This window comes from Hemibagrus wyckioides, linkage group LG14, assembly GCF_019097595.1.
Source record: "Hemibagrus wyckioides isolate EC202008001 linkage group LG14, SWU_Hwy_1.0, whole genome shotgun sequence".
NCBI classification, from domain to species: Eukaryota; Metazoa; Chordata; class Actinopteri; order Siluriformes; family Bagridae; genus Hemibagrus; species Hemibagrus wyckioides.
In genome coordinates this window covers 8,025,537-8,048,235 of record NC_080723.1, presented here as the reverse complement: position 1 = coordinate 8,048,235, position 22,699 = coordinate 8,025,537, and the positions used below count along the sequence as shown (strand labels likewise).

The 22,699-nt window shown below is 39.4% G+C and overlaps 1 protein-coding gene across 1 annotated transcript; it reads right to left on the bottom strand.

The window, feature by feature from the left end:
• Window positions 1-2,120: 2,120 nt before the first annotated feature.
• Window positions 2,121-21,140, bottom strand: lrrc17 (leucine rich repeat containing 17). The gene is made up of 4 exons (XM_058407423.1): window positions 20,979-21,140; window positions 10,720-11,505; window positions 5,555-5,710; window positions 2,121-3,216 (listed from the first exon to the last, which is right to left on the bottom strand). Exons 2-4 carry the CDS (start codon window positions 11,435-11,437, stop codon window positions 2,789-2,791), a joined length of 1,302 nt encoding a protein of 433 aa, XP_058263406.1. The 5' UTR covers window positions 11,438-11,505; window positions 20,979-21,140; the 3' UTR covers window positions 2,121-2,788.
• Between the last annotated feature and the right edge of the window lie 1,559 nt (window positions 21,141-22,699).

The window sequence follows — 22,699 nt, the reverse complement described above, 5'->3', positions numbered from 1 at the left end:
CAAATCATTTAATTGAATTCAAAGTCAAGTCAAAGTCAAAGAAGCTTTGTCACTTCAACCATATATAGCTGATGCAGTACACAGTGAAGTGAAACAACGTTCCTCCTAGACCAGAGGTGCTACACATAACAAAGACAAAGTACAGCGACGCAGACAGACATAGAGCTATGACATAGAGATAAAAAAATTAAACTATAATTAATTAATTAATTAAAATGAAACTAAAAAATTAAACTATACTTAAGGTGCAGTCTTTAAGAACTAGACATACAACAGAAGTGCACAGGAAGACAAGACAAGACAAGACAAGACAGTGCAGTGCAGACAAACAACATATAGGCCGACTTGTGCAATGAACAAGATAATGTGCAAAGAACAGCGTACACAGTGATTGCAGATATTAAAGCGACACATGTAAACAGGATTAATATAAATATATATAAATGTAAAGTGGCATGTGCGTGCAAACAGGACAATTTAGTGTGTGTGTGTGTGTCTGACTATGTCCAGCACAGTTCAGTTCTTTTTTTGTGCGTGTGTGTTATGTATGTGTGTGTGTGTCCGTGTCCAGCACAGTTCAGTTCTCCTCTGAGATCAGATCTTGGTTGTACGTGTGTGTGTGTCCAGTTCAGCTCAGTTCTCTGTTGAGATGCCTGATTGCCTGAGGGAAGAATTGAATTCTACGCAAATGTTTCTGATGCCCCTAGTGCTTGTTCAAAAGCAACTAATATTTGAAGGCATTATCTTCAACCACTAAATTCTGTGTCCCAACAAAGGGAAAAACAAATATCTCACTCTAAAAGCCAACAGACTTGCATATAATAATAATTCATTTGTTTATACTGATTTGTTTATACCAGTAAAAAGAGTATTAAAAAAATTAGTATTTGTATGCCTGTATGTTTAACCAGGACTGCATGGTGGCATATTGGGTAGCATTAGCTCCATGGTCTCTGCAGTCTGTTTGGAGATTCAGAGCATGTTCCTGTGTGTTCATGTACCTTGCTTGTACCCTAAGAGATGGTGGAACCACTCAAACAGTGCTAGAGGATCTACGGAAGCATGGTGCAACGCAGAGAGTAATAAAAGCTTTGAAGTAGGAGGGTGCTGGTCAATTTTTGGCTTTGTAGGCAGACGTCAATGTTTTAAATCTGATGAGTGCAGCAATGGGAATCCAGTGAAGGAAGCCCAGCAATGGAATGGTGTGTGAGAACTTTGAAATGTTGAAAACAATCATGCAGCTGAGATCAAATTGTGCTCAGAGAGTAGACCTGCCAGAAGCGAGTAGTAGTAGTCAAGTTTTAAATTGGCAAGGGACTGAACCACCTTAGTTCTGAGTGTCATTGTTGGTCAGGGTCAGCTTAGAAGAAGGGGTTATTGGCACAGGCTAAACAGGTCCACTTAGTACAAGGCAGCACAAAGATAGTCGAGAAAGAGCAGTGACGGGATGAATTAATGAGATTTAATACCATACCCCATAGCCCAAGGGTGAAGAATATGAGAGACCAGTACTTGTCAGACTTTTTTTGCAGCTCATTTTGTTGCCATAGGTCTTTAGGCAGCCTCTCTGGTAGATGTCCTTTTATACCTTATGTAGGGGTGTAGCTGAAGTAGTAAACAACCTACTACTGGCCTAGCTTGTCTTGCTTGATCTTTATTCAGGTTTTGAATAAAGCCTGATAACGTGAATCACAGCATTCTTTTAGGGTCGCTTGGAAAATTGGTAGTTAAGGAAATATTAAGGAAATATCTGTTTTCTGGCTCAGGTCTTATTTGACTGATCATTATAAGTTTCTTAATGTTAATGACCAAATGTTAATGGTAACTTATCTATGCATACCAAAGAAATGTTTGATGTTCAAAAAGGCTCTGTTCTAGACCCAGTTACTTACAGTATATATGCCTTACCCAGTTACTTATATATCTCTGGGGATAAGTATTTGTTTACATGGTACCACTGCTATGCCTACAGCATACACATAGTTTCAGTAAAGCCATAGGACAGACATCAGTTTAATGAAGTTGAGGAATGTGTAAAGAACTTTAATACTTCCCATTTGAGGAGCAATTATGTTCTAAATACACATTCAGAATTCAACTCTAAATATGCCATAAAGTCCTTGCTTTTTAAATTTGTTTATTCAAAATCAAAGACTTCACTTTTTTGCTTAGAACTTTTTTTTTTTACATGACTTGATGTGGTTTATATTTATCTTCATCAAAGATAACTTCCTCCAGGGGTGACATCAGACTGAAGTGTGTTCCAGGATTTCCAAGCTTTTAAAGGAACAGCAGTCTTGATCAGAGAAAACGGTGTCTGTTTAACATCTCTACTCATCTGCAAATGTTTAGAATATAGCCACAGAGTCCTCATTAAAAGGCCCTCCTGGAGGACATTACACTTCCTTGTTTTAGACATTTATGTGGAACTTACATCAAAGGGTTCATTTGAACATGAGCATAAATATGCATGTGTGTGCTGTTACGCTGTAAGACTGAATTGCATTTAGTGTATATTATCTCAATAAAAACGTCTTATTTTATTAATTAATTCAGTAGTAGAAAAAAATACATTATGATTTTTTACAAATTGAAGAAAAAAAATGAAAAAGCAAAAACTCATTATTTCTGAAACTGTAATATTCAGTTTTATTTATAAAATTAAAAATATATAATAAAGAAGTTTTTTTTTTCTCTGATCAAGTACAGACTGAATCAGAACTGTTCTATAGGAAAACATTTCAGTTTATCATGAAAGATCTGTAATTACTGTAGAACAGAGGTCTTTTTATCTCAGACGGAAAATCTCAAACTTTTTGGGTTCCTTTTTTCGGAGTGGGCTGGGCAGCAGTCCTGTATCTTCCTCCATTTCTGCGATAAGCTCTTGTGATGTGGTGGCTGTGGGACCAGTTCCTCTGTGCAGGTCCACCTGCTTGTCTTTGGGACACTCAGCATTGTAGGTCTTGACATAGCTTTCAACCGGCCAACCACGGAATTCCTCTGGCTCGCTGCACACCAGGCCTGTGTGTTCTACAGCTGGATGGTGCTTTAGCCAGTAGATCAGGTAGTGGATATTATAATCACAAATCCAGGGATTGCCACTTAGAGACAGTGTCCTGAGGTAGTAAAGGTCTTCCAGGACACCGTAATTAAAGTAGTGCAGGCTGTTGTTAGAGAGGTCCAGCTCTCGTAGGTGCAGAAGCCCAGAAAATGCAGCTGTGAGGGTGGAAAAAAGGGTGACAGAGGGTGAGCAGAGCTAGTTTGTTAATACTGAGTAACAAACTCAGAATTGAAAATAGGTAAGAATTCTGATAATCCAACCTGCTATCAAACTTAATCAGTATTTAATTCTAAGGTTGAGGTTCACATATATAGCTTTTCTTTTTATTTAATCCATGTAAAGTAGAATTTGTTAAATCTCTGTCAGGCTGAATTTAACCAAAATTGCTCCACTCGAATGATTGCTGATCATTAACAACATAGAAACTTCAAAGCAGTCTCATGGGTATTAAAAAAAGACAGCTCCTAAGCTCCGGATGATTGTATAATTAGAGTCTAATAGAATAGGGAGTCTAATATCTAATCTCAAGGGATACTTTTCTGGCATTGTCTCCAATGTCAGGCCATTGCATTCTTCATTCATTTACTTTTGTAAGTCCTTTTTGGGTTAATGCTTGTATTTCTATTCACATTATGAATAATTTTGTTTCTATTTTTTTCTCTCCTCTTGTAAGTTATTTATGGTTATTTAGATTAAAAACTTCATTGGCTTGTTGTGAGTTTTTACTAATATTTGTAGCCATACAATGAAACTAAAAGAAGCCTTATATAAATGTTATCAGTGTCTGGATGGAATTCATTATCTCATTTTTTTCCAGTTATGATAAAAGTTTCATCCTTGTATACCTGAGGTGTGTTATTTACTGATCTTCCAAGGAACACTTTTTATCTGATGACTGGAGTACTTGGCCTGTCTTCCTAAATTGTTAATTATTATAGGTTACTGGAAACATAAATTACATGCTGTATGTATCAGAAATCCAGCTGGCAGCCCTAGGCAAAGGGACATTTTGGTATAAATGACATCCAGTAACTTCCCCTGTAGTCTCATTCCCCTCAGGAGTTACTAGAAGCCTGCTCTGTTTAGGAAAATAAGATAACAATTGGCACCATTCTAGGGGCGTTTTTGAAAGCCTGGAACACTTACAGCTCAGTATGTCAGTATTTAACTTGGCTTATGTTTTTGTTGCTGGGGACTGATTACAATGTTCAGTGTCTAAAAACAAATCCTTTTCTAGAAAATTGTCATTCCATAGTTGTTTGTAAGTCTTTATATATAAATACTGATTCACTAATTAACTGAGCAATTGCTAATTGCATGTTGAGTTAACTACATGCCATTCTGAATTCATTCATTCAGTCTTATATTCAAATGTTCTGAAAAAAGTTTTTCATCTCTGCTACAAATTTACCCCCAGCATTTTTCCTCCATGATACCTGAACCCAGTTACAGCATCTTTACAAGCTTCTGCTTACTAAGCAGCAGAGGATGTTGGGAAAAGCTGGGGAGGAAGCACATAATATAACTAGAGACCATTGTTTGGGAACATTATTCGAATGAAAATTTTTTAAATGTATTTTTTTCTATTTCCCTAATACCCTTCTCCTTCTCCCCTTAGATCTTCTTCAGCTTTGTCTACACACAGTAGAAGCTTGGCAGTTTTGCAGGCATGGCAATGTTAGGTGTGTTGCACAGGGATGTTCATGAGTACCCCTATGTGCCAGTAATAAAGTAGAGCTAACAGTTAGTCATTGCCTCACCCCATCCTTTGCAGAGATTCCTTTTGGAGATTCTCCCTTGGTGCAGTCACATGCCAGTGATGGTCAGCAAATCCAGTCTAATATACAATCCCACCCATACTTAACAATTATTTAGGACAAGTTTTACTGAGTGATGCAGGAAACACAAACCAAGAGAAAGAACACCCAATTGTTGGTACCAAACAGTTGAGGCAGTTCAGAGGGCTCATTATAATCCTATGGCTGAGCATATGTGTGTTACTTTTTTATATGTATTTTGCATCTTTGTTTGCTTGATAATGCTCAAAGTATCATTTGAATATTCAAATTCATAAAATCAAGATTTTGGTATCAATAACCACAATACTGTTCTTTTCATCAAGGCCAAAGTTTCTGACATTTACATATATGGCATTTGGCAGATGCCCTAATCCAGAGCGACATAAAATAGTGCTTCTTTTTGGACAACCCAACTGAGAGGTAAGGCATGTCCCATGGAAATGGGATACACCAGAGCACAGGTGTCTTCTGTTAGCTCCCCTTCAGATGTGGATAAGTGGGAGTTTTTGCTGCACTCTCTCTCATCCTGTTTTGCTTCTCATTTCTATTACTCTGTCTCTCTCCCTTACTTTACTTTCTCTGTGTGCTTGTCCCATGACCTAAGCTGTTGCTGAATGTGGCAGTTAGGACATAGGACATTGGCATAAAGGACATTCCTAACATGAACAGCCTATGAACTGTAACACTGCATCACCTGTGTCAATGTGCTCCAGACTGTTGCTGCTCAGGTTCAACAGCTTTAAGTCTTTGATGGTTGTAAATTCTTTAGACCTCAGCTGTGTTATGTTGTTAAAAGCAAGGTCAATTTTCGCAGTATTTTCTGGGATATTGCGTGGCACAGCCTTCAGCCCTGGAAAAGAGAAAGTATAATTATATTTAAAAAATCATATCATTATCATAAATATATGTACAATAGAGAAAGTACCACATCCCATGGCTGATGTGGTACTGACCTAATGTATATACAGGCTGGTTGTGTTTCAGGGAGTTTTGAGAAACGATTTCCCTTCATTTTACTCAATATATGAGGGGAAGTTCAGAAATTCAGATGTGAAAGGTTAGTTGCAGGTTTTGCTTTGGAGTGTCAGGCTTTTGAGTGGCATCATACTTTGTGGACATGTGTGGTATTTTTTTCTGTGGTCATGCAATTGAATTTGGTGATTTTATTTTTCGCTCAATAAAACTGCTGCCAAAGCTGTAATTATGCTAGAGCAAACTTTTTAAGACCACAGTGTCATGCTGCCTCTAAAAAAAGCATGGGAGGTCAAATTGCACACCATTGATGAAAAAGATGATCGTGATCGTAATATTAACTTGTTCAAAGAGTGTTTGTTCCACCTGGACAGAAATTTTTATTTTAGGTGTCTTGGGGAAAGCATCCAGCAAAAAAACACACTGCAATAATTCACCCAAATGGGTGTCCATCACATATAGGGACAATTTAGAATATTCAATTCACCTACTTTCATGTTTTTAAGAGGTAGCTGACATGACAGTATCCTAAACTCAGGATCACACTGGACACCCTGTAACAAAATGGTTTCCAGAAGTCTAACCATAGATGGAAACTCTTCTGCAGTAATTGCTCAAGGCTCTGGTACAGTTTGGTCAACATTGGTGGTCCATAAAAGCTTTCAGATTCTAATAATACTTAAAGCTACTTGAGCTAAAACTGATTTTCTGTCCTGTCCAGTGTGTATGGAGGTAAGGGGCTGAAACTATCTGGTAAGTACAAAGTTATGGCCATGGAAATCTCCCTTTGTTTACTTTGAGTAGTTTTGGCTTTGTGTGTTTTAAACACAGACTGTAAATGTCATCATGTCCAACAAACCTTCCTAGACTGGTTTATGCATTATTCCATTATTTTTAACTGAAACTTTAATGGCCATGTGAAACATCAATCATCTAGCAAAGTAAGGAAATGTCATCAGGAACTGACCATGTGGGCAGAAGACATATTAAACAGACACACACTATGTTTCCTAGGTCATCTTTACCAGAAGACATGCTTTATAGCCTAAGGAAAGCTCAACTAAACAAGCATGATCAGAATTAACAAATAACAAACAATCATTCAGTTTGTCTTTAATAGATACTTAGTAGTGATCATATCATCTTTATAGAGTTCTACCTCTACTTTGAGTACTTTTGTGAATGCTATAATTTTATGTTGTTATTTTAACTCAAGCAAATAGATGAAGCTGAAATAAATAATGCAAAACTCTTCCTCTGTTATTGCATTCTTTCTTCAAAAATAGTTGTGGTGGTCTTTTTGGGGATTTTTTTTGCTGAGAAATAAAATCCCAAGGCAGTCATCTTTTCAATCTCAGGACATAATGAGATCATGGAGAGGCTTTTTTTCTTTGCTGAAGTGTTGACTCAGCTTTTCTGAGAGGAGCAGAGAAAGCCCAGATCCTTCTGTTTGACTGCACTTACTCGCTAAAGACAAACTCTTGCTGCCAAAGATATAACCCACCAAGCCCTGGCATTGGCTGTGGTCTGTTGCTCTTTATGGTCGTATTTTATCAAGCCAGCTTGTGTCAGTCATAGACAGCGGTTCTGTGTGTCTGACTTCGAGCTCACACCATGTACATGCTGCTAAAATTGTATTTGCACTTCAAATAACATTGTACACAGGAGTGATAATATATTGTAGTGCTATCAAAGTATGGCCAGGTTTAGACACAGAAATGAAGATGTAACAACAGTGTAGTGTACAGCATGAAAGAAATGCTTAGATCAAGAAAAGAAATTTGTAGCTTTGAAAGTCATCTTTTCACTGAACATCTTGTGCTTAATCAAAGTACTTAAGCATACCTCAAATTTATTAGAATACCTCAAATTTATTAGAATTTTATTCAGGGGGACAACAATACTCTGTGATTAATGTCCTCCAGAAAAGCCCACTTTATAGTCACCTTTCATACTCCTCATTCAAGGAGCATGCTTATTGTTACAGCTGTGTTCATGAGGCTAACAATGGCCTAGTACTTGACCTGCTGACATTCAACTAAGCTCACCTCAACTGACAACTGAAAATGAATGTGGGGTAAACACTGCAAACTTGCAGGTGCTGCTGACAGGCTAAAACCGAGCTGTAGCAGACACTCTTGAATGTTAGTGCCTGGAGTAGCAATGAATAGCTCTACTGCAGGTTGAAACAGACATAAGAAGAAAGAGAAGACTTTATTTGTTACATAAACAATGCTGTACAGTGAAGTTCTTTCTCCCAGCTTGTTAGTGAACTGATATCAGTGCTCAGTGTCAGACATGATACAGCACCCTTGAAGCAGATAGGGTTATGGGACTTGCTCAGGGCACCAACAATGGCAGTAGCCCAGACCCTTTAAACTTGAACCACAATTCACTACTCCTCAATGCAAGGATTATGTTGTGAGGAAGTTTTGACAACTCAACTGCTCCCAGGCTGATTCAATGTGATTCATTGGAGTTTTTCTTGTCAGTCGAAAACCCTCTCTGAACTGCCAAGAACTTAGCAAGGCCTTTCCAGGAAAAAAAGACTATATGATTACATGGTCTATTACAAATACTGCATCATACATAACTTTCTGACATTGCTCAAAGGTCTGAAGGCTTGGTGCCCATCATTGGCCTTACCATTGCTTATTTAACTACTCAATGTATGCTAGAAAAAAAGCAGTCCAGTATTTTATGGGGACCTAGTCAGCATGAGGATATCACTTTATAATAGTTCTGCAGAGGCACCCTTTTGAGTTATCTCCCAAGAAACACAAGTTATCCTGAAAGAGATTGTGGCTGACCAAGGAATATTTTGTCATATACACTATGACATTTATGTCATATACACTATGTGAATTGTGAATTAATTGTTGGGGATCAAAGTGGTCACACCAGCATTCATTATCTTCAAATAGATGGGTTAGAGGAACATATTACTCATATGTATAAAAACCTGATTCATAACTTGAATTTGGGACAAACTGTGGGAAATACAATTTCTGGAAGTTGAGTCTTGGTGTTAACTGGATGAGTAGTGAAAGTTTTGATCTAACAAGAAAGAAGTCCATAAGATATGACTCAACTTCCAGATAACTGCACCTGGATGACTGAGAATTTTCACAGGCACATTGTGGGAAACCCTATTATTTGTAGTCCGGGAGGTTCCCCAGGCCTGGGTTTTGAATTTTGAATTATTATACAGGCATTACTGAATGTGACTAAAAAATGAAATTCAAAGTATCTTGGATCTGTAAACAAATCTCCACATTTTAGGCCATTTATCACAGGAAAATTTGCTCTAGGCTCAGGAGACGCAACTAAATAAGGTTTGTGCCAAATTAGCTGGACCACACCAGATGCATTAGACAATGGCTAGGGGCCATTGTGTCCCAGGTGGTTGAGGGGAAGGACCTCCCAGTGATATACTATATAGGAAACTACATAATAGTTTGTGAGCCAGTCAGACAGTGGGGGTATAAGCAGAATCTATAGCTTCTTAATTAACACGCTGTTTATCTTTTGTTTTCTCTTTCAATGAGGGGGGCTGATGTGTGTGCAGTTGTTGTGTTTGTATGTATGTGCACATGAGTTACAGCCAAGCTGAAATCTGGTGATTTTTTCATTGTTTTTTTCTTTTGCATGGACAAAAATATAAAAGCTCCCTGTTTATCTCACCCTTAGTCTGCTGTGTCCATGAGCCGTATAGTTTCATTACAATGAGCAGCATAGTTTCACAATTTCACAGTTTGCACAGCACAATTTGATCTTTTTTAAGTACTGTGAAAAGGGTTGACATATTGTTGGTATGTACTGCAAATCAGAAATGCACACAAGTGGTAAGTAAGTAAGTAGGCAAAATAGCAAGCATGCAAATAAACAAACAACCAAATAAAGGGTGATACAGTGGCTTAATTAATTTCCTCACATCTCTGGGGCTGTGGAAAAGGCTGAGAACAGGCTCTCCTGAGCAAGGACTTACCTAAACTGGACAGTTGAAGATTAGAAAAAAAGATCTGCAACTCTCTAGATTAAGTGAGTCTGTGCCCATGATAGCCACAGATTTCTGTTATTGGCTGAAATGTGGAATGTAATGTGGTCGTCCGCTGTTGTAGCCCATACACCTCAGGCTTGTTTTGTACGATCTGAGATGGTTTTCTGCTCACCACAGAAGGTTTTTTTTCACACCATACATACATTCTATGTAAACATATAAACTGATATGTGTGAAATTCCCAGATAAAAAGTTTCTGAAACTATATGAACTTTGTTATAGTTTTGTTACAACTCACACTTTGTATGTTACAGTTAATCACACCCAAGGGATTGTACCATTGTACCATGGCAGATCTCACCATTTTCAGTGTAGTCATACATGAATACTGGGTTACTAGAATAAAAAAATCAAGTGTTCATGTGGAGCTGTACATGATGCTTGAATAAATACATGATTCTTCATCCCTTCCTAAATCTGTCTTAAATGTGTATGTTATTAATTTTGTGTACATTTTTATGCCACATTGAGAATACCAGTGAGAATGCCAAGAAAAACCTTCTTTTCTGAAATCTATTTTTCCACTCTTAATTTACTTGCTTTGGTCAATTACAGTGTTTAGAGATCTGTTATTTTGAAATAGCCTGCTGGGGCAGACTGTACTCCTAAATGGTATGTTAAATTACTAGTGTGTGGTTTGGGACATATTTACAGCATGCTGACATTAGCTGAATCTAAAAATTGGATTTTCCATTTCACCAAATTTAAACAAACAGAACTGAGTTGTAGACCAATGGAAATACCAAAATGTTAGACAGAACTCTATTCTTACATTAAAAAAAATGTTACTAATTTAAAGATGTTACTAGTTTTTGTGGTGCTCTCACCTTTGCTCCTGCAGTCAAGCAGCGGTTTTGGAGAATCATGAGTGTGGCAAAACAATGTTGTATCAGAATGCGGTCTAGGAATCTGAACCAGTGGCTGCATGGGCAAGCACAGCAACTTAGGATCCAGAGTCTTCAGCTGCTGCCCCCAAAACCTTGTAGGCTCTGCACATTTTGCAAAGTTACCCAAGTAACGGTTGCTTGGAACCTGCAAGAAGCGGACCAGGCTGTCCAGCTGGCAGTTGCAGGTCCATGGGTTGTCATGAAGGCGCAGGTATCTAAGTCGAGGCAAGGGAATGAACATGGCTTCAGAAACCACTTGGAGGCGGTTATGTTGTAGCAATAAGGTGGTGAGCTTACTTAGGCCACTGAAAGCACCTTCCTCAATTGCTGAAATCTCATTCAGCTGCAAATCCAAACTCAGTAGGTGTCGAAAATGACTGAAGGTGTTATCTTTCAGCACTTTTAGCCTGTTCTGTGCCAACAAAAGGTGGTCAATATCCTCTGGCCAACCAAACTGGACAGCAGTCAAATTGCAGTCCTGGCAGTCAAGAAACTTATCACCATTCTCTATGTACTCTTTGCAGCCATTTGCCAAGTGTATAATGGAGTTCAACTTTCTTCTTCCCCTAGAATTTTCTTGTCCTAGTCTCTTTCCCCTCCGTGCCTCAGCAATTATAAACACCAGGACCAGCAGCAGCAAAGTGGTGAAGAGCTGCATGGCGAGAGTTTTGCCTGGATCAGGTCAGTCCTCACTGCTGTCAAAGTAAACCAGTGCAGTTGCAGTCCCTGATTAAAAACAAACACAAAGCATACGAACTTTATTTATTTTGCACAAAAGCAGGAAACACTGCATAAAGTGCAGTGTGTTTCTTGTCTCCTTTTAAGGATTATAGTTGTTAAGGAGAGCCCACACATTCATTTAGGGTTCATATACAGTTGTGCACAAAAGTTTGCATACTTTGCATACAAAAAAATTGTTATACATTGCCATTTATTTGGAAAATATAACAGATAATGCAAAAGATTTTTTTCTTATTTAAGGATAGTGGTCATTAGTTAATTATCACATAGTTGTTTTACTCCTTTTTGAAACCTAATGATAACTGAAATCACCCAAACAACCCTGATCAAAAGTTTACATATCCTTGAATATTTGGCCACATTATAAACACACAGGTTGACACACAGAGGTTTAAATGGCTATTAAAGGGAAGTTTCCACACCTGTGACTCATTGTAATTGTAATTAGTGTCTGTACATCATGAGGTGATGCACTGACTTGGCTGGAAACTGCACCATGGGGAAGACAAAAGAACTGCCAATGGACCTGCGCAATAAGGTAGTTGAACTTCATAAAGCAGGAAAAGGGTATAAAAAGATATCTCAACCAAGGGTGTAACTTTGGTTTGAGAAGTGGGGGGGACACAAAATGGGGGAAAATGTTTTTGATCTGAATCTCATTTCCTACAATTTCCTGCAACTTCTGCGCTGCTAAAGGTTTACGAGTTGTTCCTGCTGTCTTCTTCAAAAAATCTGCAAATGGATTCTATCCAACCTGCCTCTAAAGAGTCATCACAGGTTACTTTGCCATCTGAGAATCCAGCGGATTTACAGGCAGCAATATAGTGCCAGGGGGTGATTATCCGTGCCTACCAAGCCGAAGTGGAGACGCTTAAAGCTACCAACCAGCAGCTACAACAACAAGCCCACCACAGTGCTACCACTCTGGCTCCCACACTGCTACCATGCCATGAACTACCATGTTTCGCTCTCCCCGAAAAGTTTGACAGATCAGCCGACCACTGCCGCGGCTTCCTCAACTTTTTCGCCCAACAACCAGAGACGTACGGGAGTGACTCTATCAGGTGTGCATTCATGCTCTCTCTGCTGACGGGTAAAGCATTAGATTGGGCTTCAGCTGTGTGGGACTCAGACCCCCAAGTTAAGTCTTCGGCCAACTATTTCACGGGGTTGATTTGCGAGGTGTTTGAGTACCCGGCTGGAGGCAAAGACATCTCAGTGCAACTATTGGAGCTACTCCAAGGGTCTGAATCAGCCACAGAGTATGCCATTAAGTTCCGCATGCGCGCTGCACAGTCTGGCTGGAAGTTGACGGCATTGTTGGCAGTTTTCTGTGAGGGTTTAACTCCAGCGCTTCAAGCAGAGATGGCCTGCAAGGACTCTAATGTCTCGTTATCACAGTATATCTCTACCACCATTAGACTGGATAACCTCCATCATCAGCATTGTCCACCTCCTGCCTCCCCTCACTCAGTAACTCGCCAATGACCTGAAATTCACAGCCTTGCTGAAGAAGTCCCTGAACCCATGCAATTAGGCCAAGCTCGCATCACGACCGAGGAACATCAAAGACGTTATCATCAGCGGCTCTGCTATTACTGCGGTCAACCAGGTCACCAAGTCTACCAGTGCCCCGAGAGGTATACCACATCTCAGGTGGGGAAACTAGCCACAGATTCCAAGGTTGTTCTGCCTGCCATGTTACGTTATGCTAATGAGCGTTTCCCCGTCTGAGTGTTGATCGACTCTGGGGCGGCGGTCAACTTGATCGACAGCAGCCTAGTCCAAGACCTCCAGCTACCCATGCTTCCATGTATTCCTCCTCTGAAAATCACAGCCGTCAACAATCAGCCTATTGGGAAAGGCTTCCTCACACACCAAACCACAGCTTTAGAACTGGAGATCGGACTGTTTCACCATGAAAAGCTATCTTTCTATGTCATCTCGTCACCTGCCAATCTCATTATCCTCAGCTTTCCCTGGCTGCAACAGCATGACCCTCATATATCCTGGAGAGAGGGGGAACTGAGATGCTGGTCAGATTTCTGCTTCAACACCTGCTTCCATAACCCCACATCTCGCCCATGTCTCACTACTTCCATTGAGAGTCCCATGGTCACAGCTACAGTGACATTGCCCCGCGAATACCACGACCTCAGGGCTGTATTTAGTAAAGAAAGAGCCACCAAACTCCCGCCTCATCGTTCATACGACTGTGCCATTGAGCTACTGCCCAACGCCATGCCACCAAAGAACCGTATCTACCCTCTCTCACTTCCTGAAAAGGGAGCCTAATAGAGGAGATTCAGCAGACAAACACCAGAGAACCCCCTCTGCTGACCTGTCCACCGTCGAAACTCTTTGTACCCACCTAACTGCGCCACCATGTCATGCAGTGGACTCATGAGAGCCCTGGTTCTGGACACCCAGGCATTCGTCACACCACCCAGTTACTCAGACACAAGTTCTGGTGGGCATCACTCACAGCGGATGCAGAGGGGTTCGTCAAGGCCTGTATCACCTGTGCTCAATCCCGCACCAGCCGCCAACTGCCAGAAGGGTTGCTGGAGCCCTTATCTATCCCACATTGGCCCTGGTCCCACATATCTACAGATTTCCTCACAGACCTTCCTGAGTCCCAAGGGTTTACTACAGTCATGGTCGTGATCGATCGCTTTTCCAAGGCCTGCAAACTTATCCCCATGAAGGGGCTGCCCACAGCCAGGGAAACAGCCCAAGTTCCTTGTTCCTCCATGTTTTCCCGGAACTATGGCCTCCCAGAAGACATTGTCTCTGATCGTGGATCACAGTTTACGTCACAAGTCTAGCAGGCCTTCTGCTCACAACTGGGCATTAACATCAGCCTGAGCTCCGGATACCACCCCCAGTCTAATGGCCAAGCAGAGTGGTTAAACCAAGAACTCGGGAGGTTTCTGCAGCAGGGAGCAACACCAGTGGAGTGAGTTTCTCCCCTGGGCAGAGTATGCCCAGAACTCTCTAACACACTCCTCCACCGGACTTACACTTTTTCAATGTGTTCTAGGCTACCAGCCCCCATTGTTCCCGTGGTCTGGAGAGCCTTCAAATGTGCCGTCGGTGGATGAGTGGTCAAGAAGGAGCCAGGAGGTCTGGGAACGGGCTCATGTGTGCCTCCGGAGAGGCAGTGAGGAGACAACAGATTCAGGCTAACCGCCATCATTGTCCTCATCCTGCCTATAAAGTGGGCCAAAGAGTCTGGCTTTCCACTCGCAATCTCAAGCTACAGCTCCCATGTCGAAAGCTCAGTCCCCTGTTTATTGGCCCCTTCTGCATACTTCGTCAAGTTAATCCAGTAGCGTATCGAACTGCCTGCCTCCTACGGCATCTCTCCCACATTCCATGTGTCACTGCTCAAGCCCATCAGAGAGACTCGCTCCAAGACCCACTAGACCATTGAACCTCATCCTCCCCTAACCCCTCTGGGTTCACTTCCTGGTAGCATGCTAGGATATAAGCAGCATGCTAACCTGCATTCTTTGTGAAGTAACGTTCCCGTGTGATGTACCAAGCCTAGGATTACTCCCTTTCTTGTATGGACTGATGTGTATGGTTTTGTCGCTAGTGTTATTTGGTTTTCCGTTTTTCGACTTCTGCGCTGCTAAAGGTTTACAAGTTGTTCCTGCTGTCTTCTTCAAAAAATCTGCAAATGGATTCTATCCAACCTGCCTCTAACGAGTCATCACAGTCATACATTGCTGACAGAAAATACACGGTGTAAAGTGAACACGTTTTCATGCTACACAGAATGTTCATGAAAATATGGTTATCCTGACCTGAGATAATTTACTGAATCAACCAACATCTCACATCTCCATTCTTTCTTTTCATCCATGATAACAATAAAGTCATCTGTTGTGAGTCATTTAATCTGACTTTGCTGTTACCGTGATACCTGTTCATTACATGTCATTCCTGGATGTGGACATGCACATTGACACAGGCAGACTCTCCGTGTCCTGCTCAGTCCTGCTCCTCCGTGGCAATGACAGCGCGCGTTAAAAAATCATTACAAACAAATTTAAAAAGTGGGGTGGACACAAACATGTCCCCCTGTCCCCAGTGGAAATTACACCCATGATCTCAACACTTGGAAATGTCAGTCAATCAAACTCTGATAAAGAAGTGAAAAATAAGAGGTTCTGTTGATACTATGCCACGGTCAGGTAGACCAAGAAAGATTTCACCCACTACTGGCAGAAGAATTGTTCGGGATGCACAAACAACTTTGAGAGAAATAAAGGCTGCTCTGGAAAAAAGTGGTGTTGTTTCAAGGAGCACAAGGAGGTATTTGAACATAAATGACCTGCATGGTCGAGTTGCCAGGAGAAAGCTGTTACTCTGCCCATGCCACAAAAGGCCCGCTTTCAGTATGCCAGACAGCACCTACACAAGCCTCACAGCATCGAGCAGAATCGTTTGGAGTGATGAGACCAAAATTGAACTTTAGTCACTATAGTCACAACCACAAACACTATGTTTGGAGAGGAGTCAACAAGGCCTATGATGAAAAGTACACCATCCCCACTGTAAAGCATGGTGGTGGATCTCTTATGTTTTGGGTTTGTGTGAGCTCCAGTGGCACAGGGAAGGTAGATAAAATTGATGGCAAGATGAATGCAGCATGTTATCAGAAAATACTGGCAGAACTCTATAATTAAGGACCTCATGCACAATTATTAGAGTAAAAGTAGATTAAAAGACTGCATGCAAACATTGATGCTTGATTGATTGTGCCATTCTGTTATGCCTTACATATAACCTTGAGTCCCATAAGAAATAAAATTAATTTGTTTTGCCTTTTCACTCATGTTTTCTTTTAAAAATGGTACACTTCTTTCGAATTCTCCCAAGGTATGCAAACTTTTGAGCACAACTGTACATATAATGACTGTAACACAACTGTATAGTGTTTTAAACAGCCCACATACCCAACACTCCACATCCAGCTCCATGAGCTAATAAAGGTTCACATTTGGGAATTCTGATTTTAAAAATGACTTTCTGCCAGTAAAATACATGACTTATATTTTAGTATGAGTTTTCAGTATGTGCAACTGTGATTATCAGATTTATTATTACTAAAACATTATTAATCTGCTTACTTTATTAGCTGTAAATATTGCTGATATTGATTTGCATTTGTATTTATTTAGCTACAACTCAAGCGTTCCAGTTAAAATGTTATGTAAAACTTAATGTACCAGATGGGAGCTATGCCATAAAAACAGGTATGTGGTATATGAAACGGATGAATAAGTACCACTGTTTGAATACAAATTTGGTTCAAGGACAGTTTCCAGTGTCTCAGCTGTATATTTGTTCAAACAGTTGCTAAATGAAGTTTGTTGTTCAGGATCAGTGAAATAATTTAAACTGTTTAATAGGGTTTAAATTACTGAAAAGTCACTTTACCATAAAAAAAGTCAGTTAAAAACACATGCAACATGTTTTATAAAGACCACTCCCTGTTATTGTTTCCAGAGAGAACACCCTAAAGAATTTGTCATTTTATTACTTAATACAATGTAATGACTAATGATATGTTAACTATTTATATTTATATACAGGCCCCTGGTGTCAAGTTAGACAGGATAAAAAGTAGGGAATGCATAGTGGACAAGTCAACTTTAGTTCATTCACTGTTCATTGCTGTGAAGAGCTGGTCAACTGGACAGTCAGAAAGAAGCAGTCAGAGTATAAGAATATGCAGATATCTACTAGTAATTGGTTAGGGAAAAATACTGTATATCAGACCTGGATAAAACCAATTCTATGGTCAACTGCACAAGACTAAGCTTGTTCACTTGCTTTCATGCACCATTGCACTTTTTGTGTGCGCTATTTAAATCCACTGTTCTTTAAACAGAATAAAAATATTTCAGAGTCAGATCAGGGGCACATGTCAGCGCAAATAGACCGATCTGTGGCTACTCAACATAGTCTGTCCAATTTGTGCTAAAATATTGAGCAAGGAACATGGATCAGATAGCATTTTCTATGTCTACATTTTCTCCATTTTGCCTCATTGAAAAATACACTACACAGCCTAAAGTGTGCACACTTCTGTGACTTTAATTGAAGAAAAGCACAGGTAGATACAGTTCACTTCTGGCACAGCTATTTATCACCAATTATATGACATAATCTCAATAATCTCAGGTAATCTCAGGCTCATTGTCTTTGATAAGTAAGGAGAAGGTCTGGATGATTGTATTGTTTTATATAACTCAGATAATGCTGTTAAGGCTGTCATTAGAGGTACTGGGAAGTTTGGACACTGCTCTTAAATAAAACTGTAAATCTCTAGACATAAAAAAATGACTTTGAGGTAAATTAAATTTAGAGGAGAGCTCCTGAAAACTAGCAGAAATCAACAACTGAATCGAGCAGAGAATGATCTGATAAAATAATACCTGAGTATTCTACATGTGAAACACTTCAAATGGCTTTGTCCATAAAGAAATGATTCCTGAATAAACTTGAGAGTAGAATGAGTAATTTTTTACTCATAAGTGCAGCCATGTCATAGTTTTCCATAGGTTCAGGTACATAACAAAATTAAAGAATGAGAATGAGATGAGTATTTAGATTTGGTATATGTGACAAGAGTAATTTTTAAATGTTTCATTTTGGGATACATAAGTAGTGAAAAAAGAAAAAACAAAGCTAAGAAATGAAACATATAGCATGTAACATCATCAAAACAGTTTTACAAAATTAATTGCTGAAAAAACAACTTACGCTCATTTCTAGATGATGCAAGCTGCAAGCTACAAGCTTGCCTAACTTCTGCTAACTAATTAAAATCATGTAAAGTAAAGCTTTACTGCCCAAACAGTACTGAAATTGCAAATACACATCATTACATCCAAAACACTAGCATCTATAACACAACCAGTAAACCCAATTAAAATAGGTAAAAAATTAAGTCTATGCTAAAAAGCTAAAGGCAAGCAATTAGTATTATCACTGTGACAAATGGTTGCATAAAATGCTTCAGCCACCACTGTGGCACCAAGTGGTTTTTGCTGTGTGGAAGGAAGAAATGTGTGTGAGGTGTGTGCTGGAGGTCCACAGTGCCCATGTAAACATGGGCTAATTTTGGGAATACATCTAGACACATGTAGACAGTATTTGGAAAAGAAAAGTACTGGGTTTGGCTGATGTCAAGTGAAAGTCCATGTTCATACCTCTGTGATTTGAGACATGTCCTTAAATACAAGCACTTTACAGACTGAAGGTGCAGACAGCTTTTTTCTTCACTGTCAAATATAATGCATTGCATAGTGCACAGTAACATAAAAGTAAGTGAATATAAAATTTAAAAAAATTAAATTAATACGATAACAAGGTGACCTAGCATTTATCTGCTATGCTTAGCTCTCTATACTGTAGCTGTATTCCAAGCTTTGAAAACACTCACGAAAAATTCATTTCAACTACGACACGGAACCACATTCTTTTTCTCATATCTACATAGAAAATATTTCAGTTAACTAAAGAAAGCAAACTAATCAGATTTCTCATTGGGTGGGACATAACTGTAGCATGAACATTGTTATACATGATAAATATAAGAACATGATGACCTGACATATCACATATGTCTTCTTAACAAATTTATGGCCTACTTTCTGATATTACCCATCAGAAAGTAACTGACAGATAATAACAGGCTAAAGCATTTAATGACAACCTAAAAATTCAACTGCTCTTCCTCAAATGGCATTCCATAGGTTTGGAGTGTATTTACAATGGCCAGAATTCTTATTAAAAATGGTGGTTACATCAAACTGTCAGACAGTGGCGCCAGACTTAATACTGTTTCTTGCTCAAGGCAATGTCTTGGTCAGAATTTTGAGTAACTGAGACATGCTTCTGTTCCTGGAAAAACATAGTTCTCAATTCTGTAGATTTCTCATACAACTCTCTGAATAGTGTTTACTTAGGGCTAAGGTCAGAATACCAAAGCACCCAGTTTCAGCATAATCTCCTCACTAAACATGTTAAACTCAGATCTGAATATGACCTTTTTGTGCCCTGTTTGAATTCCCCCACTCCACTGATCTTAGAATATCTAATTTAATTAGATATTCTAATTAAATTAGATATTTAACTTAGAATATCTAATATCTAACTACTTTACTCGATGTAATCACTAAATACAGGGATATTAGCAATATCTATGCTTATAAGGGTAGTGACAAAGGTTCTTGGCAATGTTTGTTTCTTCAATAAATATAATCAAATGAATTCAATCTAGATTCAACCTGAGAAACAAAGCTCCATGATGTTGACCTAGTATCTTTAGAAGACAAACTGTCAATAATTTTCAACACCACTTACAGGCCAATTCAGTAAGATCACCACCAAATATGCAACACTCTGTATAACTCAAACCTGAGTTTAGTCAAGAATGATAACTGATTAAATATTCATGAGCAAATATGAACTTGATTGTACCCAGGATGTTGTGGTGCAAGGCTCAGAATACACAACTTTTTCTGTGTACTTCTTAATCTGCTTATATGTATTATTATATTAGAGGGCAAGAATACCAATGAACTTGTAAGCCTCTGCATAAAATAATGCAGAAACAGTTACTTTTTACAGTAGTGTTAAAGATAGGGGAAAGTTTTTTCTGTCCTTTCCTGCCATCCAAAATGCAACTTGACTGATCTGTTTGTCTGGAGCAGACAGAGTTCTCCCACACACTCCACAACCCCCCATTACATAACCGTGACCAAATGCATCAATCAACATAGTGCAGACAGAGTGGGAAGAGCAGAAAAAGGCAAGGGGGTTAGAACGAGAGAGAGAGAGAGAGAGACAGACAGACAGACAGACAAGACAGACAGAGAGCTTGAATAGCTTCAAGAACTTAATTAAAACCATTTGAGCTTCATGAATGGATAGGAAAGTTACGCCATACAAACAATATTTTAAATTATAAGGTGTCGAGCTGTAGAGATGAAACAAAAATATATGAAGGAATTTAAAACATTCATGTTCTGCATGTTTTTTTTAAACATGCTCTCTGCACGCTCCTGGTTCAAAGTGTACACTTTTAAAACACTTTTTTATAGAGATTACCTGATATTTGTTCCTAGCCTGTTCCAAATTACATTTTGGAATCAGTGCCAAATTAATTTTTTTCCTTCATTCTCAGTTTTCTTTTGCTGATTAATTTAACACTGCAGTGAAAACCTACCCATGGTCATCCATGTTGCAGGCTAGTTTATTCTAGAGCTACAGTAAAAGTTGCATACATGCAAGAACTATAGTAGAGAGCAGCTTTTTATGCCTAGCTCTGAATGGAGCATACTGTAAGTCCTCATCATCTGGCAATGGAGTTTCCCTCTACACAAAAGACCCCCCTCCCACATATACACATGCACACACACCCAGGGAAAGACTACCTGGTCACAGGGAAACACAGTCGATGTTTCATCCAGTTAGTAAATCCAAAGTGTAGATTTCTCTGTGCTGTGTGCTGTCGTGAGCTGTGCCAGATTCTAGAACAAAGCCTGCTGCTCAATGTGTATGTGTGTGTAAGTGTGTGTGTGTAAGTGTGTGTAAGTGAAAGGCTTGGGGCAGTCTCAGCCTTCAGGTTTTAAATTACAACACAGCTCCTCTTTGTAGGCAGTCTAAAACTTATACTCAACAGTCATATAACAGGACCGCCTCCAGAACACTTCCTCTGCACTGGGTCAATCTGTAAATGACCTCAAGGCAGAAAGGCTAAGCTAATGGACTAGACATGTATGGAAAAAATGATAAAACCAGTTCTTTCTAAGCGCTAATTTATATTCATTCATTCATTCATTTATTCATTCATTCATAAGATATTAAATGAGGTTTGGCATCTGTGTTGCTTATGCATTACCTAAAAATTGAACAATAATGGACACCCTCCTCTCCCTCCTGTGCAAAATAACAGCTGCCCTGCAGAGGGATTTTTGGTCTGTTTCCAAACCCTCCTTGTAGTTGTCCCTGCCTGTGCCAAATGGCATTTGATCTTGTAATAAACGCCAGCTTTATTTCAATTTCAAGGATTTTTGCTTTTTTCCAGATTTCTAGCCCTATATGTGCAGAAGCTTAATCCAGCTCACACATGTTCTTGTATTATCTTCTATTATATAGGTTATAAGATGTCAAAGTTTTTCCGGCGTTACAGTTTTTAAACATTGTGGCATATTGGAAAAGTGCATCTCATGATTCATAATTCCCAAACTCTTCTCTTTGTGCACAGTTGGAAGGAGATCATGATTAGGATTTGCTTGTTTATAGTGAGTATGCTCAAAGTGTACAAGAAACACTAGAGAAATAGCACTACAACCAGGCACGATATTTGCACTAGAGGTTGAATAGAGCACAGGTTTGGCTGCGTAAATCTACCAGTAGAAAAGGAGGACCACCCAGGAGTTTCCACATTTAAAACCTAGAATAGCAAAGAAGGCCATGTATATAAACATGCTTCTGTTTGTATCATATTTCAAAGTAGACAAAAGACATGTAATTATTTTTAAAAGATTTGAATTTTACTTGATGGATCGCATATATAGTGAGCAAACACATATGTTATTACAAATTATTAAATAAAGACATTCTATAAACACTGACAGGTCATAAAGACATAAGGGTCTTCTAGAGTTACGCCATGTTATTTTAGCTAAATAGCACTGCATGACTTTTAGTGCTTATACATAATTATCATCAGCAGCAGTAGCAGCACACCTCTGGAACCTGTTGGCATATAAGCCACCAACAAGTGCTCTCCATACATCCCGATCCTGGGCCAGTTGCCCTAGCTATCTCCATGTGCAGCCTGTTTTCTTCGAGTCCATATCTAAGGCATGGCACAATGTGTTTCTTGCCTGGCCCCTTTTTCTTTCTCTTTGTGGTTTCCATGTAGGTGTAGCTCTCCACCTCATCCAGCATACCAGCATCCACTATGACTGGGATACTTGTTACAATGACCTTCAGGACCTTGCTTGTCTCTCTGTGGGTGTTAAGGCACAGTCATGCTATGTTTAATGCAAATAAAACAGTGTTGGTCTATTCCTGCATCTGCTTTTGAGTGTGAGAGAGAAGGGCCATGTCATCAGGGGTGTCCAGGTCATTCAGCTATGCCTACTGG

Coding starts and splice junctions, on each gene's coding strand:
- lrrc17 (XM_058407423.1), bottom strand. CDS start 11,437: ATGCAGCTCTTCACCACTTTGCTGCTGCTGGTCCTGGTGTTTATAATT. Junction 5,711..10,719: donor GCTTGACTGCAGGAGCAAAG/GTGAGAGCACCA, acceptor TCTCTTTTCCAG/GGCTGAAGGCTGTGCCACGC. Junction 3,217..5,554: donor TCTGGAGCACATTGACACAG/GTGATGCAGTGT, acceptor CCACCCTCACAG/CTGCATTTTCTGGGCTTCTG.